The 23,815-nt window shown below is 50.5% G+C and overlaps 1 protein-coding gene across 1 annotated transcript in view; it reads right to left on the bottom strand.

Annotated features, from left to right (window-relative positions):
- Positions 1-23,815, bottom strand: part of LOC142313158 (uncharacterized) — a 92,856-nt gene that overhangs the window by 53,949 nt on the left and 15,092 nt on the right. Inside the window, exons 4-5 of the mRNA XM_075352146.1 lie at positions 1,519-1,716; positions 1,232-1,322 (exon numbers count right to left, since the gene is read on the bottom strand). Coding sequence (XP_075208261.1) covers positions 1,232-1,322; positions 1,519-1,716 — 289 coding nt within the window. The remainder of the gene's footprint in view (positions 1-1,231; positions 1,323-1,518; positions 1,717-23,815) is intronic.

Genomic DNA, 23,815 nt, shown 5'->3' with positions numbered 1-23,815 from the left:
ACTTTTTGGTATCAACCTCACACGCTCTGTTTGGAGGAAGAAGGGTGCATACAACCCCAAGAACACCGTCCCAACAGTGAAACATGGGGATGAAAACATCATACTTACAATGCTCATTTTGTTTTTCTACCCAGTTAATTCTTCCCTTTTCCATTAGGTCTATGACATCATGTGATTAAAAAAAAGACCAGCTGTATCTTTCTAAGGTCTATGTAGCAACATGAAGTCTCGATTTAACCAGTATGAGCCACGCACAGAAATCTCTGCAGTTACGGTCTTGGCTTCTATGAGTGAAGTTATTAATAGCTGAGTGAGGAATTTTCTGCCGTAACGAATGCACTTGGGCAAAAAATCAGGATCTGCTGCTGGTAGCTCCTGTGTAATCACTGCCAATGACATCTCCTACGTGCTCGATGGAGACAAGACATAGAACAAGCAACATGCAGCCTGGTGTTGTTTTGAAAAATGGCTACTGGACCTTTTCGAGATATGGCTGTACCAATAATACCTTGTCCAAATCAATGTATTGCTTAGTTAGTAGTGCATGTGGTGTAAAGATTTAAGAGGTCTCGCTATTGTACATTATGCCACCCCACACCAAAATTCTGAGGATAGGATAATTTCTTCACGAAGGCTTAATGATGTTGCCCACTTGATCTCCAGACTAATCTCTAGCTATGATTGAGTCCATGACAAATGCGGGACGTATCGCTAATGAGGATAGACCTCCACTCCATCTGGCTCTACAGCATAATAGCCTTTGAAATGCGGTGGTGTAAGGTCAATTGATGATGGACGTCTGCGCCTGGCTCTCAGCCCAATGTTGTGCAAATGCCATCTGATACTGTTTCATGACTTAACCTTGGTGGGTGTGTGATGAATACTTCTAATTTGATGATACGTCTGTGCACAGGTTGTCATTGCAGGTTGTCATCGTTCTCCCAACCACTGGGACAAGCAATGTTTAACTTTACTTACATCTCGGTCTATGTAATAAACGAAGATCCCTCAAATCAAGAATTCTGTCCCTCTCAGTTTGTGATAAATGGCGATTAATGACGTTGTCAAATAGGAGGCACCACAAAATCAACCTTTTTTGACGTTTCATGTGGCTAAAAAAGTTTGCTTTCAATCTGTCTGTTATGCTCCTCCCACATGACATATTATTGAAAAGTGTATATTCTCAATAGAAGAATCTGAGACTTCTCTGCATTTAGTGGTCACTACTCACCTGGGCGGATATCTGTAGGAATCTCCTCTTTACTCCGCTCATCACCCCTCACATATGTCTCTGTAGTATTAATATGGGGCAGATCTTCCCCCTGAAACAAATATTGTAAAAGTCACAGACAGATGAAGAAGTTCCATCTATGATCAGCTCTAATCCTGCCATCTCCACCGCTCTCATTACACAAGTATAACACATATAATACTGGAGGATAAAACAAGACTGAGCACAAGACCTTCACAGCCGTCTACACATCATAGGGAGATTTCATGCACCTTCTCTCCATCTACCTGATGATCCTGAGGAACATCGGGGTCTTCTTGTTTACAGTCCTGTGGGAGAAGAGGACGGGGACATCTCTCTGGTGTTGTCCTCTTCCTCGATAAAACTAGAGGAAACACATCCTGAGGAACATCGGGATCTTCTTGGTTACAGTCCTGTGGGAGAAGAGGACTGGGACATCTCTCTGGTGTTGTCCTCTTACTGGATAGAACTGGAGGAGACACATACAGGGACTGAATTCATTCCTTACATACAGATAATTATATGCCGTGTGTATTTAGTCCTGTCTATTACCTGGTGATGTGAGGGGCTGGGGATCCTCCATCATGGCGTCCTTGTACAGATCTTTGTGTTCTTCTAAATACTCCCACTCCTCCATGGAGAAATAGACGGTGACGTCCTGACACCTTATAGGAACCTGACACATACAATGATACCGTCACCCCCGATCCCTTCATAGCGTTACTGTATAATGTCCCAGCATTCCCAGCAGTGTCACCTCTCCAGTCAGCAGCTCAATCATCTTGTAGGTGAGATCTATGATCTTCTGGTCATTGATGTCCTCATGTATCGGGGGGTGAGGTGGAGGCCCCGTGATTGGGCTCAGGGGTCTTCCCCATCCCTCAGACACAGGGGCCTGACAGCGCTCACTAGAGGTCTTCTTCACTACTGTGTAATCCTGGTTATGGAGAGACACAGTAATAAATCTCACTCCAGACATTTCCAGAGTCCTCACCTCTCCAGTTCTGTCCATCTGTTATTCCCATAGATAAGAATGGTGTAATGTGACGTCATCAGAATCTCTCACCTCTCCAGTAAGCCGGAAGAGGATCTCTAGGGTGAGGTGTAATATCCTCTCCACCATCTTGTCCCTGTCCATATTCATCCTTGAAGGGTCAATCTGTAAAATTCTCTTATATAGAAGATCTCCAATGAGAGGATTGGATATTGTACGGATCTGAATTTAACAAAAGATGAGCTGGTGTTAAAACGTGCAAAATACCATGTATAATATACAATTCCTAGAGCTGTGATGCCAGTATAAAGCAGTAGTGTGTTAGAGTACTTCATACGTTTAGATATCAGATACAGATAGCTCTGCCAAAAACAGCGATCAATACATATTACGAGAGACATGGCACACTCAAGAGAATGAGAAGTTTCATACATTACCAATGCCTCCTTAACCCTCTCGGATACACCCTGGAAAACTGGCTTTTGAGTGTGCAGGGTCGTTTTTCTCATTGTCCATGGACTAGTGCCGGAATTCGGCACAATAATCCTCTGTAGGCTGATTCTCCTGTTGCAGGGAACGGATTTTAGACTCGGCTAAAGATACTTTGTCTGGATCATCATAGATGAGCCCGAGTGCTAAGAAAACTCCGTCCACTGACAAAAAAAAAACCCAGTGACTCGGGGTAAGGAAAAAGCTTGTGCTTTTGGGTTCTAGCTTAAGGGTATGTGCGCACGTTGCTTTTTACCTGCTTTTTACCTGCTTTTTTGCTGCTTTTTCTTCTGCGCTGTTTAATGCCAAAATGGATGTGTTCTTCTATTCAAGCAAAGTCTATGGGAATTTGGGTTTCTTGTTCACACTATGTTGTTCAAAATGCTGCCTTTTTGTGGCAGAACTTTGGTCAAAAACTCAGCTTTGCAATGCAAAACCCAAATGGCAAAAACAATTGACATGTTGCTTCTTTGAAAAGCTGAGTTTTTGACCAAAGTTCTGCCACAAAAAGGCAGCATTTTGAACAACATAGTGTGAACAAGAAACCCAAATTCCCATAGACTTTGCTTGAATAGAAGAACACATCCATTTTGGCATTAAACAGCGCAGAAGAAAAAGCAGCAAAAAAGCAGGTAAAAAGCAGGTAAAAAGCAACGTGCGCACATGCGATATCACAATTCCCACCCGCTGTGCCTCCCTACCAGAGGAGTGGGGACGTAAACGGAAATACAATTTACATGCTTCTGTTAGGCTAAGTTCACACTTCAGTTGTTTTGCATCAGTCACATGCGTTGCTTGACGCATGTGACTGATGCGTTGTACAACGGATGACAAAGAAAAGAATTTCTTTGTCGGACTGCGTTGTGTGCTGGGGGTGGAGTTTGGGGGGCGGAGCTGAGGACGTCAGTGCCGCGGTCTGCATGGCTGGGGACAGGTGAGTGAGTGAGTGTGAGTGTGTGTGTGAGTGCGTGTGTACATGCGGAGTGCGGAAGGGGGCGGAGCCGAGTGGTGAAGTGTCCGCCTCCTTGCACACTGTATCCAGGGTAAATATCGGGTAACTAAAAGCAAAGCACTTTTTGCTTGGTTACCCGATATTTATCTTGGATACCAGCTTAGTGCGGGCTCCCTGCACCCGTAACCACTGTAAATATCGGGTAACTAACCAAAGCGCATTGCTTGGTTACCCGATGTTTATCCTGGTTACGGGGGCGGGGAGCCAGAGAGCGCATGCGCAGCGAAATCCTACGGATCACGCTGCTCAAAAAACGTTACAGGCTGCGTTGCTCCCGCCCGGCGGTCAGTTAAAAAACGACTGACCGCGACGCAGCGGATGCAACGCAGCATCATCAGTCATAATCCGTCACTAAAAGAAGCCTATGGGGAAAAACAGGATTCCTGTAAAATATTTTGCAGGATACCGTAATTCCTCAACGCTACAGATTGTGACTGATGCAAAACAACGGAAGTGTGAACTTAGCCTTAGGCGTGGTCTTGTGCCTAGTCAACCGCAAATAACTGATGTTAGATATGATCTAGAAGAATTGGAAAGGTATCATTCACTAAAACATGGAAATCGGGTATTTGTGTAATAAAACATGAGGAAAAGGACCATTCTAAGTCCAATTAGCTACTGCAATGTTGGTTAAACTAGAATGAAAGCCTACTGACTGTACTGTGATTGGCTAGCTATATTGTGTCATCCACTCTTATAGACCCAGAGGCATGATGTTGAAAAACTGTCCTCTGGAAGAAGTTCAGGGAGAGTTGATGTAGGAGGGAGAATTTAGATTAGAACAGGCGTATACGCTGTATTGTACTGTCATGCGTTGTCCAGATCTACACTTATGGATTACAGAAATGGCGTCGGACCCTGTTCACATTGCAGACTCCGACAGGTAACCTGGTTTCTCTTTTATGGTCAGCTCTGCCGGGCGTCGGCTGAGTTGTGTCCATTGCTCCCAGCCATGTAGAAGTTAATCCTTCTGTGAGAGTCAGGTTGCTGATTACCATCTACAGCTTTGTCTCTCCCTATTTAAGGCTGGTGAGTTTGTTAGGAGGTTGCCGAAGACAGCATCTGCTTGTGCACTTGGCAATCCTCTTTGGTGATCTGCAATCTGTTGCTTGTGTGGTGTGGAAGTATTCCTTGGTGTGCATTACTTCCTCCCTTATTTTATTTTTCCCCTGTGCCTTTATTGTCTTCCCTTTGTGGTTGTTTGCAGAGTGAATGAGTTTCAGTTCTTTCCCCTGTCCAACTTTTTTGGGAGGGGAGGGTTACCTTGGTGTGTTCTGCCTACCCCGAGGGTGGGGAGAGTGCAGAGTTAAGTCAGGGTGTAAACAGGAGACAGGGATACGTGGGGTTCCCCTTATTTTTTGATAACCAGCCAAGGTAAAGCCTACAGCTGCAAGCTGGCATTACAAGGCTGGGAATCCCCATGGTTATTTGGCATTTCCTAGCATAAAAATAGCAGCCTGCAGCTTCCTCAGGATCGGCGCATCACTTTGTTGAACCAATTGTGGTGCTTTGCCACTGCTCTTCCCGGTTACCCTTGTGTGGTGGTAATCAGACTTGTATTTTTGGGGGTTGATATCAGCTGGCAAGAAGACAAAGGGTTAGTATTGGAGAAGCGACTACTAGACTTCCCTATTACTAACCCAGAAAGTGTAAAGTGAAAAAAAAAAAACAGACACACACAGGGAAAAATAGCTTATTTGAAGAAAGACTCCCCCACACTATCCCTCGTGCAGCCAATTTTATTATTTTAACAAATCCCAAAAACTCCATGTTTTTTTTCACTTTACAATTACTGGGTTAGTAATAGCAGTGTCTCATAGACGCCTCTCCATTACTAATCCCTGGGCTTGATGCAATTTCACATTACACAGCAAGCATCAACCTCAAAAAAAATATAACCCCGATTGCCCCCACACTGTTACGGTTGCTGTGGCACTGGAGACTATGTTCGGATTTCTTGCTACTGCACATGTGCAAGCGCTGGAGACTATGTTCGGATTTCTTGCTATTGCACATGTGCAAGCGCTGGAGACTAAGTCCTATCTTGGAGCCATTGCACATGTGCGGGTGACATCATCGCTGACACGAGGTCACATGTCTCTGACACCTTCTAAGCTGATTGGCCGCTGGTCATGTGCTTGTGACACGTGGTCACATGTCTCTGACACCTTCTATGCCGATTGGTCGCTGGTCATGTGCTTGTGACGCTTTGCTCGGTGATAGGCCAGCGTGACGTCATTGCTGTCATTCTAGCAGCGGATTGGCTCTGGTGTCCTCCATCTTGGATGAGGCACAGAGTCTATATAAGACCCTGACGCACGCCGCCCGGTGCACAGTCCTCTTGGTTCATGCATGAGAGTAGACGCCCTGTGCACGTCCCTCTAGGCATCTCTCTGTCTATGCTAGGTGATCGCTACCGGCAAGGTAGCGTTCTTATACCTTACAGCTTCGGCTGCGGTCCGTATCCTTACATCTTAGTGGAGCGGACATAGGCAGGTGCCTGAGGCATATGGTCCGGCTGGGCCTTGTGATTCTACTCGTAGGTGGACGTTGCTGCTAGGGTAATGTTCCTTATACTGCGTCTGGCAGTTGTTCGTATCCTCGCACACTAGGGGAGCGAACATAGGTAGGAGCTTTGAGCGGCTTATGCTGCTGTCCGTCTCTTTTGCACCAGTAGTGGAGCGGACCTAGGTAGGTGCCATATCTAGAGGTTCGTGTCCTCGCACACTAGTGGAGCAAACGCAGGTAGGAGCTTTGTGCGGCTTACGCTGCTGTCCGTCTCCTGGCACCGCTAGAGGAACGGACCTAGGTAGACCATTAACAGAGACCAAACCACTCACCCTCCAAGTAAGGGAGGAATTGCTTTATTTCCTAATTATATTCCTCTGTGAGTTTAACAGAGGTATTGCACTCTGCACTTGTGCTACTACTATTTACAGTGGCACACTTATATATCCCTTATCCTCTGCCATAGTCTGCAGCAGAGTCTTTGCACGGTGGACTCTGACTGTCTGATATTCCTTTGGGTTTTATTATCAGACAGCCCCCCGTAACACACACCAGGTTAAGTGCGATGAGCTGGGTCGAAGTACCAGAATTGGCACAGCTAATGTGATGCACCAATTCTGGAGCGGCTGCTTACTGGTATTTTTAAGTATACAAGAATTGAGGGACGGTATATTCCAAGTAATCATACAATTAAGAGTAGATATATTATTAGTAATGATTGAGGTAATTTTACTTCTGGCTAAGAGACTAATGCAATATTCTTCACAGGCTTATAAATTTTCTGCAGAAGAGTTAATATGGTCTCTGGACCTATACCCAGATCCAGCCCTGAAGAGGCGACCCTTCCAGCAGTAGAACAGGCGACCCTTCCAGCAGTAGAACAGGCGACCCTCCCAGCAGTAGAACAGGCGGCTCTAACACCGTAATCGTACCCAGAAAGTCTGGCAGTGCTGCCATAGATAATGAATGTAGCGGAGGTCGAGCACAAACCTCAGATACATCCAGGACCAGAGGACCGAAAAGGAGAGAGGAAAGCGGGGTATTTTTGGAAATAAACAATATAATGAAGGATTCAAAACCAGCTGAGTGGACCGGTCGCCAGCCAGAATTTATACAGGCACAGAGTGTAAAAAGTACATGAAGAGGAATGCAACCAGAAGATACAGGGGACAGGAACAGGAAAAAAAAATAGTTAAGGGCCGAAAGGGACTAAATTAGATGATAGGTGATAGGCTAGTCTAAAGAAATGCGTTTTTAAGGCCCGCTTAAAAGTGTGGATGTTTGGAATTAATCGAATTGTTCTTGGTAGTGTGTTCCAGAGAATTGGCACAGCTCGTGAGAAATCTTGAAGATGGGAGTGGGAGGTTCGAATTATTGAGGATGTCAGTCTTAGGTCATTAGTAGAACTGAGGGCACTGGTGGGGTGATAGACAGAGATGAGGGAGGTGATGTAGGGCGGTGCAGAACTGTGGAGCGCTTTGTGGGTCAGAGTGATAAGTTTAGGGAGGTGATGTAGGGGGGTGCAGAACTGTGGAGAGGACAGGTGGGGTGATAGACAGAGATGAGGGAGGAGATGTAGGGGGGTGCAGAACTGTGGAGGGCACTGGTTGGGTGATAGACAGAGATGAGGGAGGTGATGTAGGGCGGTGCAGAACTGTGGAGCGCTTTGTGGGTCAGAGTGATAAGTTTATATTGGACTCTAGGGTGAAGTCATACCCATGTGACCATAAGGGGCGGGGCCTCAGCCAACAAAAAAATGTTGCTTCCTGATATCAGCTTTGTTGGCTGAAGCCCTGCCCCTTCTGGTGACATGGGTATGACCTCACCACAGCTCCTGCTAGGTCGATTGTATAATACTTATGCTAATTCTAACAGGAGGAGATAACTATGCATACCCCCCAGATATTAGCTGATCCTCAGCTGCTGTCACTCAAAAAGCTGATGATTTTATAAACTTTACTTTTTTGGATTTCAAAACTTATACATCCGAGCTGACCACTACAGGTATGTATAGAATCAGCCTGATAGTGTCAGTATAGCACTGGCTTGGTGCGCTTTAAGTAATGGGTGTATGCTAGAATGTTTGAAGGAGGAAGGAAAGACCCCAGAAGAGAGAGAGAGAGATATTGAATATGGTGACAGCTGGGGTGACAGATTTAAGGAGATGTGAGGGAATAGGGTCACTGGTGCAGGTAGTAGGGCGAGAAGATGCAATGAGTCTAGTAACTTCTTCCTCTGTGACCGGATCATAGAGTGAAAGTGAGCTAGATGAAGTGTAGGAGGGCAGACAATGTGTGGTGTTCTGAGGCTGGGAGAACATTTCCTGGCGTATATTGTCAACTTTTTCTTTAAAATAATTGGCCAAGTTTTCCCCGCTCAAGTTGGTGGTTGGGGCCAGAACTCTAGGTCTGAGGAGGGAGTGAAAAGTATCAAAGAGTCGTTTAGGATTGTTGGCTAGAGAGGTAATGAGGGTGTTAAAGCAATCTTATTTGGAGAGGTGAGGGGCAGTATTGTATTTTTTGAGCATAAACGTATAATGGATGAAATCTTCGGCTAGATTGGATTTTCTCCACAGACGTTCAGCGCACCTGGAACACCGCTGGAGAAAACGTGTGCCAGGGCTGCTGCCGTCTGTGCCAACTTGCTCTGCATGTAGCAGGGGCAGCGTCATCCAGTGCTGCTGCCGTCTGTGCTGAATTGCTCTGCATGTAGCAGGGGCAGCATCATCCAGTGCTGCTGCCGTCTGTGCTGAATTGCTCTGCATGTAGCAGGGGCACCGTCATCCAGTGCTGCTGCCGTCTGTGCTGAATTGCTCTGCATGTAGCAGGGGCAGCATCATCCAGTGCTGCTGCCGTCTGTGCTGAATTGCTCTGCATGTAGCAGGGGCAGCATCATCCAGTGCTGCTGCCGTCTGTGCTGAATTGCTCTGCATGTAGCAGGGGCAGCGTCATCCAGTGCTGCTGCCGTCTGTGCTGAATTGCTCTGCATGTAGCAGGGGCAGCATCATCCAGTGCTGCTGCAGTCTGTGCTGAATTGCTCTGCATGTAGCAGGGGCAGCTTCATCCAGGGATGCCGCCATCTGTGCCGACTTGCTCTGTGTGTAGCAGGGGCAGCTTCATCCAGAGCTGCCGTCTGTGCTGAATTGCTCTGCATGTAGCAGGGGCACCGTCATCCAGGGCTGCCGCCGTCTGTGCCGAGTTGCTCTGCATGTAGCAGGGGCACAGTCATCCAGGGCTACCGCCGTCTGTGCCGAGTTGCTCTGCATGTAGCAGGGGCACCGTCATCCAGGGCTGCCGCCGTCTGTGCCGAGTTGCTCTGCGTGTAGCAGGGGCACCGTCATCCAGGGCTGCCGCCGTCTGTGCCGAGTTGCTCTGCATGTAGCAGGGGCACCGTCATCCAGGGCTGCCGCCGTCTGTGCCGAGTTGCTCTGCATGTAGCAGGGGCACCGTCATCCAGGGCTGCCGCCGTCTGTGGTGAGTGGCTCTGTGTGTAGTAGGTGCAGCTTCATCAAGGGCTGCTGCTGTCAATGCAGAGTTGTTTTGCATGTAGCAGGAGCAGCTTCATCTAGGGCGCTCTGTAGGGTGTCATTATAATGTTTTACAGCAGAGTCAGGACATGAGAGGGAGGAGATTGGGGCCAGTGATCACTACAACTTCTTCAGAAATTTCTGGGTGTTAATGGTGTGTATATTTCTATACGGGTAGTAAGTGGGGGCATCCTGGGGGCATTGACAGTTATTGACCAAGAATGAAAGAAGGTTGTGGTCAGAGAGTGGGAGAGAGAAGTTAGTAAGATCATGCACTGAGCAGAGACGGGAGAAGACCAGGTCCAGCCTATTCCCGACTTCAGGTGTAGGAGAGTTAGTTAGTTATCAAAGGCCAAGAGAGGAGGTTAGAGATAAAAGATGAGTGGCAGCTGGGGAGAGGGGAAGGGATCAACAATAGGGATGTTAAAGTCCCCCATGACAAGAGTGGGTAGGTTACAGGCTAGGAAATTTGGAAGCCAGGTGTCGAAATGATCCAAGAACTGACAGGGGGGCCTGGAGGGCGATAGGCAACTGCTACTTGCAGGGAGAAGGGTCTGTAAAGCCTGACAGTGTGGACCTCAAAAGAAGGGAAGATAAGTGAGGGGACAGGGATGACCAGAAAAGTGCAGTTTGGGGAAAGCAGCAGACCAACACCTCCCCCTGATCTGTTCTCAAGTCTAGGAGTGTGAGAAAATTGTAGGCCACCATATGAGAAAGCAGCAGCTGTGGTGGTGTCTGACTGCTGAATCCAGGTCTCAGTAAGAGCCAGGAGGTTAAGGGAATAGGAAAGGAAAGAGTCATGGATGAAGGAGAGTTTGTTACATGCTGAGCGGGAGGTCCAAAGGGCACAGTTAAAGGAGGCAGAAGGCATGCAAGGAATATTAATGAGATTTAGGAGTTTTCTGAGTATGCCAGGGAAGGAATTGATCTTAAACATACAAAAAATGGATGAAAAGATGAAGAAACATATTTTTTTGCTTAGAGGAAATGGACGTGAGTGTGAATAGCGACTAATCCTGAGAGAGAATAACCTGCACCTACCTCCACCTGCAGAGCCGCACACAGATATATAATACCCTGCACCTACCTCCACCTGCAGAGCCGCACACTAGATATATAATACCCTGCACCTACCTCCACCTGCAGAGCCGCACACTAGATATATAATACCCTGCACCTACCTCCACCTGCAGAGCCGCACACTAGATATATAATACCCTGCACCTACCTCCACCTGCAGAGCCGCACACTAGATATATAATACCCTGCACCTACCTCCACCTGCAGAGCCGCACACAGATATATAATAACCTGCACCTACCTCCACCTGCAGAGCCGCACACTAGATATATAATACCCTGCACCTACCTCCACCTGCAGAGCCGCACACTAGATATATAATACCCTGCACCTACCTCCACCTGCAGAGCCGCACACTAGATATATAATACCCTGCACCTACCTCCACCTGCAGAGCCGCACACAGATATATAATACCCTGCACCTACCTCCTCCTGCAGAGCCGCACACTAGATATATAATACCCTGCACCTACCTCCACCTGCAGAGCCGCACACTAGATATATAATACCCTGCACCTACCTCCACCTGCAGAGCCGCACACTAGATATATAATACCCTGCACCTACCTCCACCTGCAGAGCCGCACACTAGATATATAATACCCTGCACCTACCTCCACCTGCAGAGCCGCACACAGATATATAATACCCTGCACCTACCTCCACCTGCAGAGCCGCACACTAGATATATAATACCCTGCACCTACCTCCACCTGCAGAGCCGCACACTAGATATACAATACCCTGCACCTACCTCCACCTGCAGAGCCGCACACTAGATATATAATACCCTGCACCTACCTCCACCTGCAGAGCCGCACACTAGATATATAATACCCTGCACCTACCTCCACCTGCAGAGCCGCACACTAGATATATAATACCCTGCACCTACCTCCACCTGCAGAGCCGCACACAGATATATAATACCCTGCACCTACCTCCTCCTGCAGAGCCGCACACTAGATATATAATACCCTGCACCTACCTCCACCTGCAGAGCCGCACACTAGATATATAATACCCTGCACCTACCTCCACCTGCAGAGCCGCACACTAGATATATAATACCCTGCACCTACCTCCACCTGCAGAGCCGCACACTAGATATATAATACCCTGCACCTACCTCCACCTGCAGAGCCGCACACTAGATATATAATACCCTGCACCTACCTCCACCTGCAGAGCCGCACACTAGATATATAATACCCTGCACCTACCTCCACCTGCAGAGCCGCACACAGATATATAATACCCTGCACCTACCTCCACCTGCAGAGCCGCACACTAGATATATAATACCCTGCACCTACCTCCACCTGCAGAGCCGCACACTAGATATATAATACCCTGCACCTACCTCCACCTGCAGAGCCGCACACAGATATATAATACCCTGCACCTACCTCCACCTGCAGAGCCGCACACAGATATATAATACCCTGCACCTACCTCCACCTGCAGAGCCGCACACTAGATATATAATACCCTGCACCTACCTCCACCTGCAGAGCCGCACACTAGATATATAATACCCTGCACCTACCTCCACCTGCAGAGCCGCACACTAGATATATAATACCCTGCACCTACCTCCACCTGCAGAGCCGCACACTAGATATATAATAACCTGCACCTACCTCCACCTGCAGAGCCGCACACTAGATATATAATACCCTGCACCTACCTCCTCCTGCAGAGCCGCACACTAGATATATAATACCCTGCACCTACCTCCACCTGCAGAGCCGCACACAGATATATAATACCCTGCACCTACCTCCACCTGCAGAGCCGCACACTAGATATATAATACCCTGCACCTACCTCCACCTGCAGAGCCGCACACTAGATATATAATACCCTGCACCTACCTCCACCTGCAGAGCAGCACACTAGATATATAATACCCTGCACCTACCTCCACCTGCAGAGCCGCACACTAGATATATAATACCCTGCACCTACCTCCTCCTGCAGAGCCGCACACAGATATATAATACCCTGCACCTACCTCCACCTGCAGAGCCGCACACAGATATATAATACCCTGCACCTACCTCCACCTGCAGAGCCGCACACTAGATATATAATACCCTGCACCTACCTCCACCTGCAGAGCCGCACACTAGATATATAATAACCTGCACCTACCTCCACCTGCAGAGCCGCACACTAGATATATAATACCCTGCACCTACCTCCACCTGCAGAGCCGCACACAGATATATAATACCCTGCACCTACCTCCACCTGCAGAGCCGCACACTAGATATATAATACCCTGCACCTACCTCCACCTGCAGAGCCGCACACTAGATATATAATACCCTGCACCTACCTCCACCTGCAGAGCCGCACACTAGATATATAATACCCTGCACCTACCTCCACCTGCAGAGCCGCACACTAGATATATAATACCCTGCACCTACCTCCACCTGCAGAGCCGCACACTAGATATATAATACCCTGCACCTACCTCCACCTGCAGAGCCGCACACTAGATATATAATACCCTGCACCTACCTCCACCTGCAGAGCCGCACACTAGATATATAATACCCTGCACCTACCTCCACCTGCAGAGCCGCACACTAGATATATAATACCCTGCACCTACCTCCACCTGCAGAGCCGCACACTAGATATATAATACCCTGCACCTACCTCCACCTGCAGAGCCGCACACTAGATATATAATACCCTGCACCTACCTCCACCTGCAGAGCCGCACACTAGATATATAATAACCTGCACCTACCTCCACCTGCAGAGCCGCACACTAGATATATAATACCCTGCACCTACCTCCTCCTGCAGAGCCGCACACTAGATATATAATACCCTGCACCTACCTCCACCTGCAGAGCCGCACACTAGATATATAATAACCTGCACCTACCTCCACCTGCAGAGCCGCACACTAGATATATAATACCCTGCACCTACCTCCACCTGCAGAGCTGCACACAGATATATAATACCCTGCACCTACCTCCACCTGCAGAGCCGCACACAGATATATAATACCCTGCACCTACCTCCACCTGCAGAGCCGCACACTAGATATATAATACCCTGCACCTACCTCCACCTGCAGAGCCGCACACTAGATATATAATACCCTGCACCTACCTCCACCTGCAGAGCCGCACACTAGATATATAATACCCTGCACCTACCTCCACCTGCAGAGCCGCACACTAGATATATAATACCCTGCACCTACCTCCACCTGCAGAGCCGCACACTAGATATATAATACCCTGCACCTACCTCCACCTGCAGAGCCGCACACTAGATATATAATACCCTGCACCTACCTCCACCTGCAGAGCCGCACACTAGATATATAATACCCTGCACCTGCCTCCACCTGCAGAGCCGCACACTAGATATATAATACCCTGCACCTGCCTCCACCTGCAGAGCCGCACACTAGATATATAATACCCTGCACCTACCTCCACCTGCAGAGCCGCACACTAGATATATAATACCCTGCACCTACCTCCACCTGCAGAGCCGCACACTAGATATATAATAACCTGCACCTACCTCCACCTGCAGAGCCGCACACTAGATATATAATACCCTGCACCTACCTCCACCTGCAGAGCCGCACACTAGATATATAATACCCTGCACCTACCTCCACCTGCAGAGCCGCACACTAGATATATAATACCCTGCACCTACCTCCACCTGCAGAGCCGCACACTAGATATATAATACCCTGCACCTACCTCCACCTGCAGAGCCGCACACTAGATATATAATACCCTGCACCTACCTCCACCTGCAGAGCCGCACACTAGATATATAATACCCTGCACCTACCTCCACCTGCAGAGCCGCACACTAGATATATAATACCCTGCACCTACCTCCACCTGCAGAGCCGCACACTAGATATATAATAACCTGCACCTACCTCCACCTGCAGAGCCGCACACTAGATATATAATACCCTGCACCTACCTCCACCTGCAGAGCCGCACACTAGATATATAATACCCTGCACCTACCTCCACCTGCAGAGCCGCACACTAGATATATAATACCCTGCACCTACCTCCACCTGCAGAGCCGCACACTAGATATATAATACCCTGCACCTACCTCCACCTGCAGAGCCGCACACTAGATATATAATACCCTGCACCTACCTCCACCTGCAGAGCCGCACACTAGATATATAATACCCTGCACCTACCTCCACCTGCAGAGCCGCACACTAGATATATAATACCCTGCACCTACCTCCACCTGCAGAGCCGCACACTAGATATATAATAACCTGCACCTACCTCCACCTGCAGAGCCGCACACTAGATATATAATACCCTGCACCTACCTCCACCTGCAGAGCCGCACACTAGATATATAATACCCTGCACCTACCTCCACCTGCAGAGCCGCACACTAGATATATAATACCCTGCACCTACCTCCACCTGCAGAGCCGCACACTAGATATATAATACCCTGCACCTACCTCCACCTGCAGAGCCGCACACTAGATATATAATACCCTGCACCTACCTCCACCTGCAGAGCCGCACACTAGATATATAATACCCTGCACCTACCTCCACCTGCAGAGCCGCACACTAGATATATAATACCCTGCACCTACCTCCACCTGCAGAGCCGCACACTAGATATATAATACCCTGCACCTACCTCCACCTGCAGAGCCGCACACTAGATATATAATACCCTGCACCTACCTCCTCCTGCAGAGCCGCACACTAGATATATAATACCCTGCACCTACCTCCACCTGCAGAGCCGCACACTAGATATATAATACCCTGCACCTACCTCCACCTGCAGAGCCGCACACAGATATATAATAACCTGCACCTACCTCCACCTGCAGAGCCGCACACTAGATATATAATAACCTGCACCTACCTCCACCTGCAGAGCCGCACACTAGATATATGGCTGCTCTGTGCTTACAGGACCTGTGATGATGTCACATGGAGGGGAGGAGTCAGGGTCACATGATCAGCTCCTCAGTGTATGCAGGGCTCTGCTGTGCTGGTTGTCATGGTGCTGGATGAGGGGAAGTTTATGTGTGGGGTCCGGAGGGGTTTACAGTGTGGATGTAGCGGAGCCGTGTGTGTACGAGGTGTACGGAGCAGAGCCGTGAGTGTACGAGGTGTACGGAGCAGAGCCGTGTGTGTACGAGGTGTACGGAGCAGAGCCGTGAGTGTACGAGGTGTACGGAGCAGAGCCGTGTGTGTACGAGGTGTACGGAGCGGAGCCGTGTGTGTATGAGGTGTACGGAGCGGAGCCGCATGTGTACAAGGTGTACGGAGCGGAGCCGCGTGTGTACGAGGTGTACGGAGCAGAGCCGTGTGTGTACGAGGTGTACGGAGCAGAGCCGTGTGTGTACGAGGTGTACGGAGCGGAGCCGTGTGTGTACGAGGTGTACGGAGCGGAGACATGTGTGTACGAGGTGTACGGAGCGGAGACGTGTGTGTACGAGGTGTACGGAGCGGAGACGTGTGTGTATGAGGTGTACGGAGCGGAGACGTGTGTGTACGAGGTGTACGGAGCAGAGCCGTGTGTGTGCGAGGTGTACGGAGCGGAGACGTGTGTGTACGAGGTGTACGGAGCAGAGCCGTGTGTGTGCGAGGTGTACGGAGCGGAGACGTGTGTGTATGAGGTGTACGGAGCGGAGCCGCATGTGTACAAGGTGTACGGAGCGGAGCCGCGTGTGTACGAGGTGTACGGAGCGGAGCCGTGTGTGTACGAGGTGTACGGAGCGGAGACATGTGTGTATGAGGTGTACGGAGCGGAGACGTGTGTGTACGAGGTGTACGGAGCGGAGACGTGTGTGTACGAGGTGTACGGAGCGGAGACGTGTGTGTATGAGGTGTACGGAGCAGAGACGTGTGTGTACGAGGTGTACGGAGCCGTGTGTGTACGAGGTGTACGGAGCCGTGTGTGTACGAGGTGTACGGAGCGGAGCCGTGTGTGTACGAGGTGTACGGAGCAGAGCCATGTGTGTACAAGGTGTACGGAGCGGAGCCGCGTGTGTACGAGGTGTACGGAGCAGAGCCGTGTGTGTACGAGGTGTACGGAGCAGAGCCGTGAGTGTACGAGGTGTACGGAGCAGAGCCGTGTGTGTACGAGGTGTACGGAGCGGAGCCGTGTGTGTATGAGGTGTACGGAGCGGAGCCGCATGTGTACAAGGTGTACGGAGCGGAGCCGCGTGTGTACGAGGTGTACGGAGCAGAGCCGTGTGTGTACGAGGTGTACGGAGCAGAGCCGTGTGTGTACGAGGTGTACGGAGCGGAGCCGTGTGTGTACGAGGTGTACGGAGCGGAGACGTGTGTGTACGAGGTGTACGGAGCGGAGACGTGTGTGTACGAGGTGTACGGAGCGGAGACGTGTGTGTATGAGGTGTACGGAGCGGAGACGTGTGTGTACGAGGTGTACGGAGCAGAGCCGTGTGTGTGCGAGGTGTACGGAGCGGAGACGTGTGTGTACGAGGTGTACGGAGCAGAGCCGTGTGTGTGCGAGGTGTACGGAGCGGAGACGTGTGTGTATGAGGTGTACGGAGCGGAGCCGCATGTGTACAAGGTGTACGGAGCGGAGCCGCGTGTGTACGAGGTGTACGGAGCGGAGCCGCGTGTGTACGAGGTGTACGGAGCAGAGCCGCGTGTGTACGAGGTGTACGGAGCAGAGCCGTGTGTGTACGAGGTGTACGGAGCAGAGCCGTGTGTGTACGAGGTGTACGGAGCAGAGCCGTGTGTTTGCGAGGTGTACGGAGCAGAGCCGTGTGTGTACGAGGTGTACGGAGCAGAGCCGTGTGTGTACGAGGTGTACGGAGCGGAGACATGTGTGTATGAGGTGTACGGAGCGGAGACGTGTGTGTACGAGGTGTACGGAGCGGAGACGTGTGTGTATGAGGTGTACGGAGCGGAGACGTGTGTGTACGAGGTGTACGGAGCCGTGTGTGTACGAGGTGTACGGAGCCGTGTGTGTACGAGGTGTACGGAGCGGAGCCGTGTGTGTACGAGGTGTACGGAGCAGAGCCATGTGTGTACAAGGTGTACGGAGCGGAGCCGCGTGTGTACGAGGTGTACGGAGCAGAGCCGTGTGTGTACGAGGTGTACGGAGCAGAGCCGTGTGTGTACGAGGTGTACGGAGCGGAGCCGTGTGTGTACGAGGTGTACGGAGCGGAGACATGTGTGTACGAGGTGTACGGAGCGGAGACGTGTGTGTACGAGGTGTACGGAGCGGAGACGTGTGTGTATGAGGTGTACGGAGCGGAGACGTGTGTGTACGAGGTGTACGGAGCAGAGCCGTGTGTGTGCGAGGTGTACGGAGCGGAGACGTGTGTGTACGAGGTGTACGGAGCAGAGCCGTGTGTGTGCGAGGTGTACGGAGCGGAGACGTGTGTGTATGAGGTGTACGGAGCGGAGCCGCATGTGTACAAGGTGTACGGAGCGGAGCCGCGTGTGTACGAGGTGTACGGAGCAGAGCCGCGTGTGTACGAGGTGTACGGAGCAGAGCCGTGTGTGTACGAGGTGTACGGAGCAGAGCCGTGTGTGTACGAGGTGTACGGAGCAGAGCCGTGTGTGTGCGAGGTGTACGGAGCAGAGCCGTGTGTGTACGAGGTGTACGGAGCGGAGCCGTGTGTGTACGAGGTGTACGGAGCGGAGACATGTGTGTATGAGGTGTACGGAGCGGAGACGTGTGTGTACGAGGTGTACGGAGCGGAGACGTGTGTGTACGAGGTGTACGGAGCGGAGACGTGTGTGTATGAGGTGTACGGAGCGGAGACGTGTGTGTACGAGGTGTACGGAGCCGTGTGTGTACGAGGTGTACGGAGCGGAGCCGTGTGTGTACGAGGTGTACGGAGCAGAGCCGTGAGTGTACGAGGTGTACGGAGCAGAGCCGTGTGTGTACGAGGTGTACGGAGCGGAGCCGTGTGTGTATGAGGTGTACGGAGCGGAGCCGCATGTGTACAAGGTGTATGGAGCGGAGCCGCGTGTGTACGAGGTGTACGGAGCAGAGCCGCGTGTGTACGAGGTGTACGGAGCAGAGCCGTGTGTGTACGAGGTGTACGGAGCGGAGCCGTGTGTGTACGAGGTGTACGGAGCGGAGACATGTGTGTACGAGGTGTACGGAGCGGAGACGTGTGTGTACGAGGTGTACGGAGCGGAGACGTGTGTGTACGAGGTGTACGGAGCGGAGACGTGTGTGTATGAGGTGTACGGAGCGGAGACGTGTGTGTACGAGGTGTACGGAGCCGTGTGTGTACGAGGTGTACGGAGCCGTGTGTGTACGAGGTGTACGGAGCGGAGCCGTGTGTGTACGAGGTGTACGGAGCAGAGCCATGTGTGTACGAGGTGTACGGAGCGGAGCCGTGTGTGTACGAGGTGTACGGAGCGGAGACATGTGTGTATGAGGTGTACGGAGCGGAGACGTGTGTGTACGAGGTGTACGGAGCGGAGCCGTGTGTGTACGAGGTGTACGGAGCGGAGACGTGTGTGTACGAGGTGTACGGAGCGGAGCCGTGTGTGTATGAGGTGTACGGAGCAGAGCCGTGTGTGTACGAGGTGTACGGAGCAGAGCCGTGTGTGTGCGAGGTGTACGGAGCGGAGACGTGTGTGTACGAGGTGTACGGAGCGGAGACGTGTGTGTACGAGGTGTACGGAGCGGAGACGTGTGTGTACGAGGTGTACGGAGCGGAGACATGTGTGTATGAGGTGTACGGAGCGGAGACGTGTGTGTACAGGGTGTATGTGACGCCCTGGACCCCAGGGGTCACAGTACACTAACAACACACACACACACCCCCTCCCCCGGCCAGGTACATCAGTCAAACAAAATCCTTGTTGCCTCCCTCCAGGGTCTGATGTCCACACCAGGTGGGGCAGAGCCAGGCGGAGGAGGAGGAGTTCACAGGCCTGGAGGCGGGAAAAAGTCAGTTAGTTGAAGGGAGAGTTGAAGTTGAGAGGTGGAAGTGAGAGGAGTAAAAACTGTGCGTGTTTGGGTTGGAGCCCAGGCATGATCAGCAAGGTCGGCAGACGGTGGTGGCCGTCTGCAGGAGTTGGTGGAGGTCAGCGGAACCGTAGGACCGGGGTCGGGTGGTGGCCCGCCGGTACCGAACTGGGGAGCAGATTGAAGCCAAGCACCAAGGCAGGATACTTAGACCCCGACTAGGCTCGGAGCCGCTGAAAAGTTCAAATTCACTGATTACGGTCTGGACCTCAGGGGTTCATTCCCAAACAAGTCCCGTCAGAAGGCAACAGCCCAACCCGTCCGGATAATAGCCACCGCCAAGGGCCAGAGATCCAAGGGCCAGCGCCTGCGGGCAAAACGGGCTCTCCCGACACGTACACGCCGGGGAGCGGACTACCCGGGGGAAGCCATAGGAGTCAAACACATAAACACAGGTGCAGGGAAACGACAGCCACCATCAACCCGTCCGGGGAGAGTGAAAACACCGCAGCCGGTTGTGGGCCCCTTCCATCCAGCTGTTTGGTTTACCAGAGACTCTGTCCTTCTGTGTCTGAGTGAGTACAACAGTGCCATCCGGCACCGCGCTGCATCGCAACCTTGCACCCGCGCCCACGCTGCCTCCCCGCATCCGGCACCTGCACCTATACCTTCCCTCCCCAACCGGGACCAACAACCCCTACTCACGGAGGGGCCAACACCTCAGCTGCTCTCCGCCATTGCTCCCGGGAACCCCCATCACCAGCAGCGGTGGTGCCCACCATCACCACAACCCGTGGGTGGCGTCACAACCGACATCCCACCACAAACCTCCCCTTTTCACTCGTGGGCGAGGAGGCGCTGCTCGAACCCCCGGGTCCGGCCCCGTGCTCGAGCCACCAAGGAGCAGCAGCACCGGACCCGAGCGCCAGCGATTCCCAGGCGAGCGGCGTTCCCAACCCCTCCGCCCGCGACATGTACAGAGCGGAGCCGCATGTGTACGAGGTTTACGGAGCGGAGCCGTGTGTGTACAATGTGCGCAGAGTGGAGCCGTGTGCATGCAGGATGTACAGAGTAGTCGGTTTGCACCAGTTCAGACCTTAAGTTTAGGTAGTGCCGGCCATTCTTCTAGTTTGTATTATGCAGTCCTGTGCTTTGTCTGTTCCTCTCAGTTTCTTCAGGTGTTTTAATTTTTCTTTTCCAGGTTATATTCAGTCCATATAAGAGGTCAGTTCTGACATGAAGAGAGGCATAAAATTACATGAGGACCCAGGTGAGAGTTACACCTTGGCGTGGTAACTGGACTCAAGTAAATTTGGCCATTTTTATTTGCAAAGTAACTCATTTTTAAAAAAAAAACAAAAAACGTTTTTCATGTCCTCTGGGCAGTAATGCAGATTCACATTTCAATGTTCACTATTTACAGTTGTGCTCAAAAGTTTACACACCCCGGCAGATTTTTTTTCCTTTCTTCGCCATTTTTCAGAGAATATGAATGATAACACACAATCTTTTTTTTTCCACTCATGGTTTGTGGTCGGGTGAAACCATTTATTGTCAATCTACTGTGTTTTCTCTTTTTAAACCATAATGAAAACCAAAAACATCCAAATGACCCTGATGAACAGTTCCCATCCCCTGGTGATTTCGGCCCGATAACATGCACACAAGATGACACAACTGTACATCCTTCCGTTTTTTCCCCCCTCCCCTTTACTTGAGTGCAACTGTTATTTTGGATAATATATGTTATGTTCAGTTTACACCAGTTCAGACCTGCAGCCCCCAGCTGTCTTCTTTACCTGTGCTGGTTATTACAAATAGGCGGGGAATTATATTGCACTGTGTACTTATGTTGAGGGGGGGCCATTGGATCAAATACTTAATCAATCATCCTTGAGACGTAGGACGTTGTGGGAAATCACTGATGAAAAGTATTATTTCACCTTACATAGTTCAGATATATCACTTTAAAGATGGCTGCCATTTACGGTTCTCCACACTTGGCTTTGGTACGCAAAGAATGTCCAGATGGAAGAAGAATCATCATATAAGGGAAAAGACCCTCTTCCCAACCTAGAGGACCACCCCACTGATAACCTCATGGAACAACCCCATTGATAACCTCACAGACCAACCCACTGACCGGCCAATGGATCAACCCATGAACTAGTCCATTGGCCAACCCACCGGCCAATGGATCAACCCATGGACTAGCCCATTGACCAACCCACCGGCCAATGGTCATATCCGAACATGACTACTACAGAGTTAACAACATCCCATACCCTAGTTTATATAAGTTGCAGCTCTGACAAATACAGCTCTCTTGGGGCTAACCTCTGATCGAGGAAAGATTCCCATCCAACTGTGTGTGTGTCTGATGTCATTCTTTCAAGCATGCACTTGATCCACACGTTCATGAGCAGGCAACTGGTGAACCTTAGAGTATTCACCCTAAAGCCCGCTTTACACACAGCGACATCGCTAGCGATGTCACTCGTGAAAGCACCCGCCCCCGTCGTTTGTGCGTCACGGGCAAATCGCTGCCCGTGGCGCACAATATCGCTAGTACCTGTCACAAGAACTTACCTGCCTAACGACGTCGCTGTGGCCGGTGAACTGCCTCTTTTCTAAGGGGGCGGTTCATGCGCCGTCACACGGCAGGCGTCCAATAGAAGCGGAGGGGCGGAATGCAGCCGAATGAAAGTCACGCCCACCTTGTTGCCGGAGGACGCAAGTACGGTGTTGTTTGTCGTTCCTGGGGTGTCACACGTAGCGATGTGTGCTGCCTCAGGAACGACAAGCAACCTGCGTCCTGCAACAGCAACGATATTTGGGATTTGAACGACGTGTCAACGATTAGGTGAGTATTTTTGATCACTAGCGGTCGCTCGTACGTTTCACACGCAACGACGTCGCTAACGAGGCCGGATATGCATCACGAATTCCATGACCCCAACGACATCTCGTTGCGTGTAAAGCCCCCTTAACACTTACAATTGCTCATTTTGCCCTTCCTTCTACTCAGTTAATTCTACTTCTGAATTTTGGTTAGAAAGGTTCAGCGAGAGCTCTGGATGTTCTTTCCTCACGGAACTTTGGCCTAATTTTTAGCTTAGCCGCTGGACCACCAGGTAGCTAAATTCAACTGACAATTGTGTTCAGTTTCACTAGGACTCCGAGCCATGATTACTGCCAAACTTGATGAATCAAAACAAGAATTAAATAGAACTTTTTGGCAATGGGAATGATATTGCAAGGTCTCAAAAAAAACACACAGATATGATGCCACTTTCTAAAGAAAACTGAAATACCGATGCCAAATGAGGTAATTGAAATCTTCCAGTCTGGAAAGGATGGGAGTCATTCTCAAATGAGCAAAACTCAGAATCGTGGTGGCTAGCCTACCAAAATTTCAACAAAAATCATTGATAATTTATCTTGTGTTACGCATGTGTCTCTTCTTCTGGATTGGACTCCACTTCATTCTTCTATTGACACGCTAGGTACGGGGAAGTACTGAGTGAAAAAGAAAACCTGTGTCTAGGGAAAGGGGAGATGGTGACCCCTGACCAACTTTTGGTTGGCCTACAGCTTCTGCGTCTCCCACCGGTATGGTGTGCAGTCTCAGCCTACGCTCCTCCAGATGATGGATTTCACAATCGTAGCAAGTGTATCCAGCTCCAGCCAGCAACAACCGCCCATACTCTCGTCAGTGTCCTAACAACCCAAAGCTTCCCCTCGGGTTCAAGCCCAGTCCCTGGGAACCCCACCCCGCACCTTAATGCTGTGTATTTGTGGAGGTATTTCCCTGAGACCGAGCTCCTCACCTGGCACTGCATCGCATGGACTCTGCTCTACGGCAATTGGTCCAATAGTTTTTAGCACGCAGCCAGCTCCTCTCAAGCTCTACCTGGTCCTATGTGGAAAAGTAAAGGTGAAAAATAGGGAAACCCTTTGTCTAAGAAAGGGGGAG

Source organism: Anomaloglossus baeobatrachus, chromosome 5 (assembly GCF_048569485.1).
Source record: "Anomaloglossus baeobatrachus isolate aAnoBae1 chromosome 5, aAnoBae1.hap1, whole genome shotgun sequence".
NCBI classification, from domain to species: Eukaryota; Metazoa; Chordata; class Amphibia; order Anura; family Aromobatidae; genus Anomaloglossus; species Anomaloglossus baeobatrachus.
The sequence above is the reverse complement of the archived record's forward strand: the minus strand, read 5'-3'. Positions and strand labels throughout refer to the sequence as shown.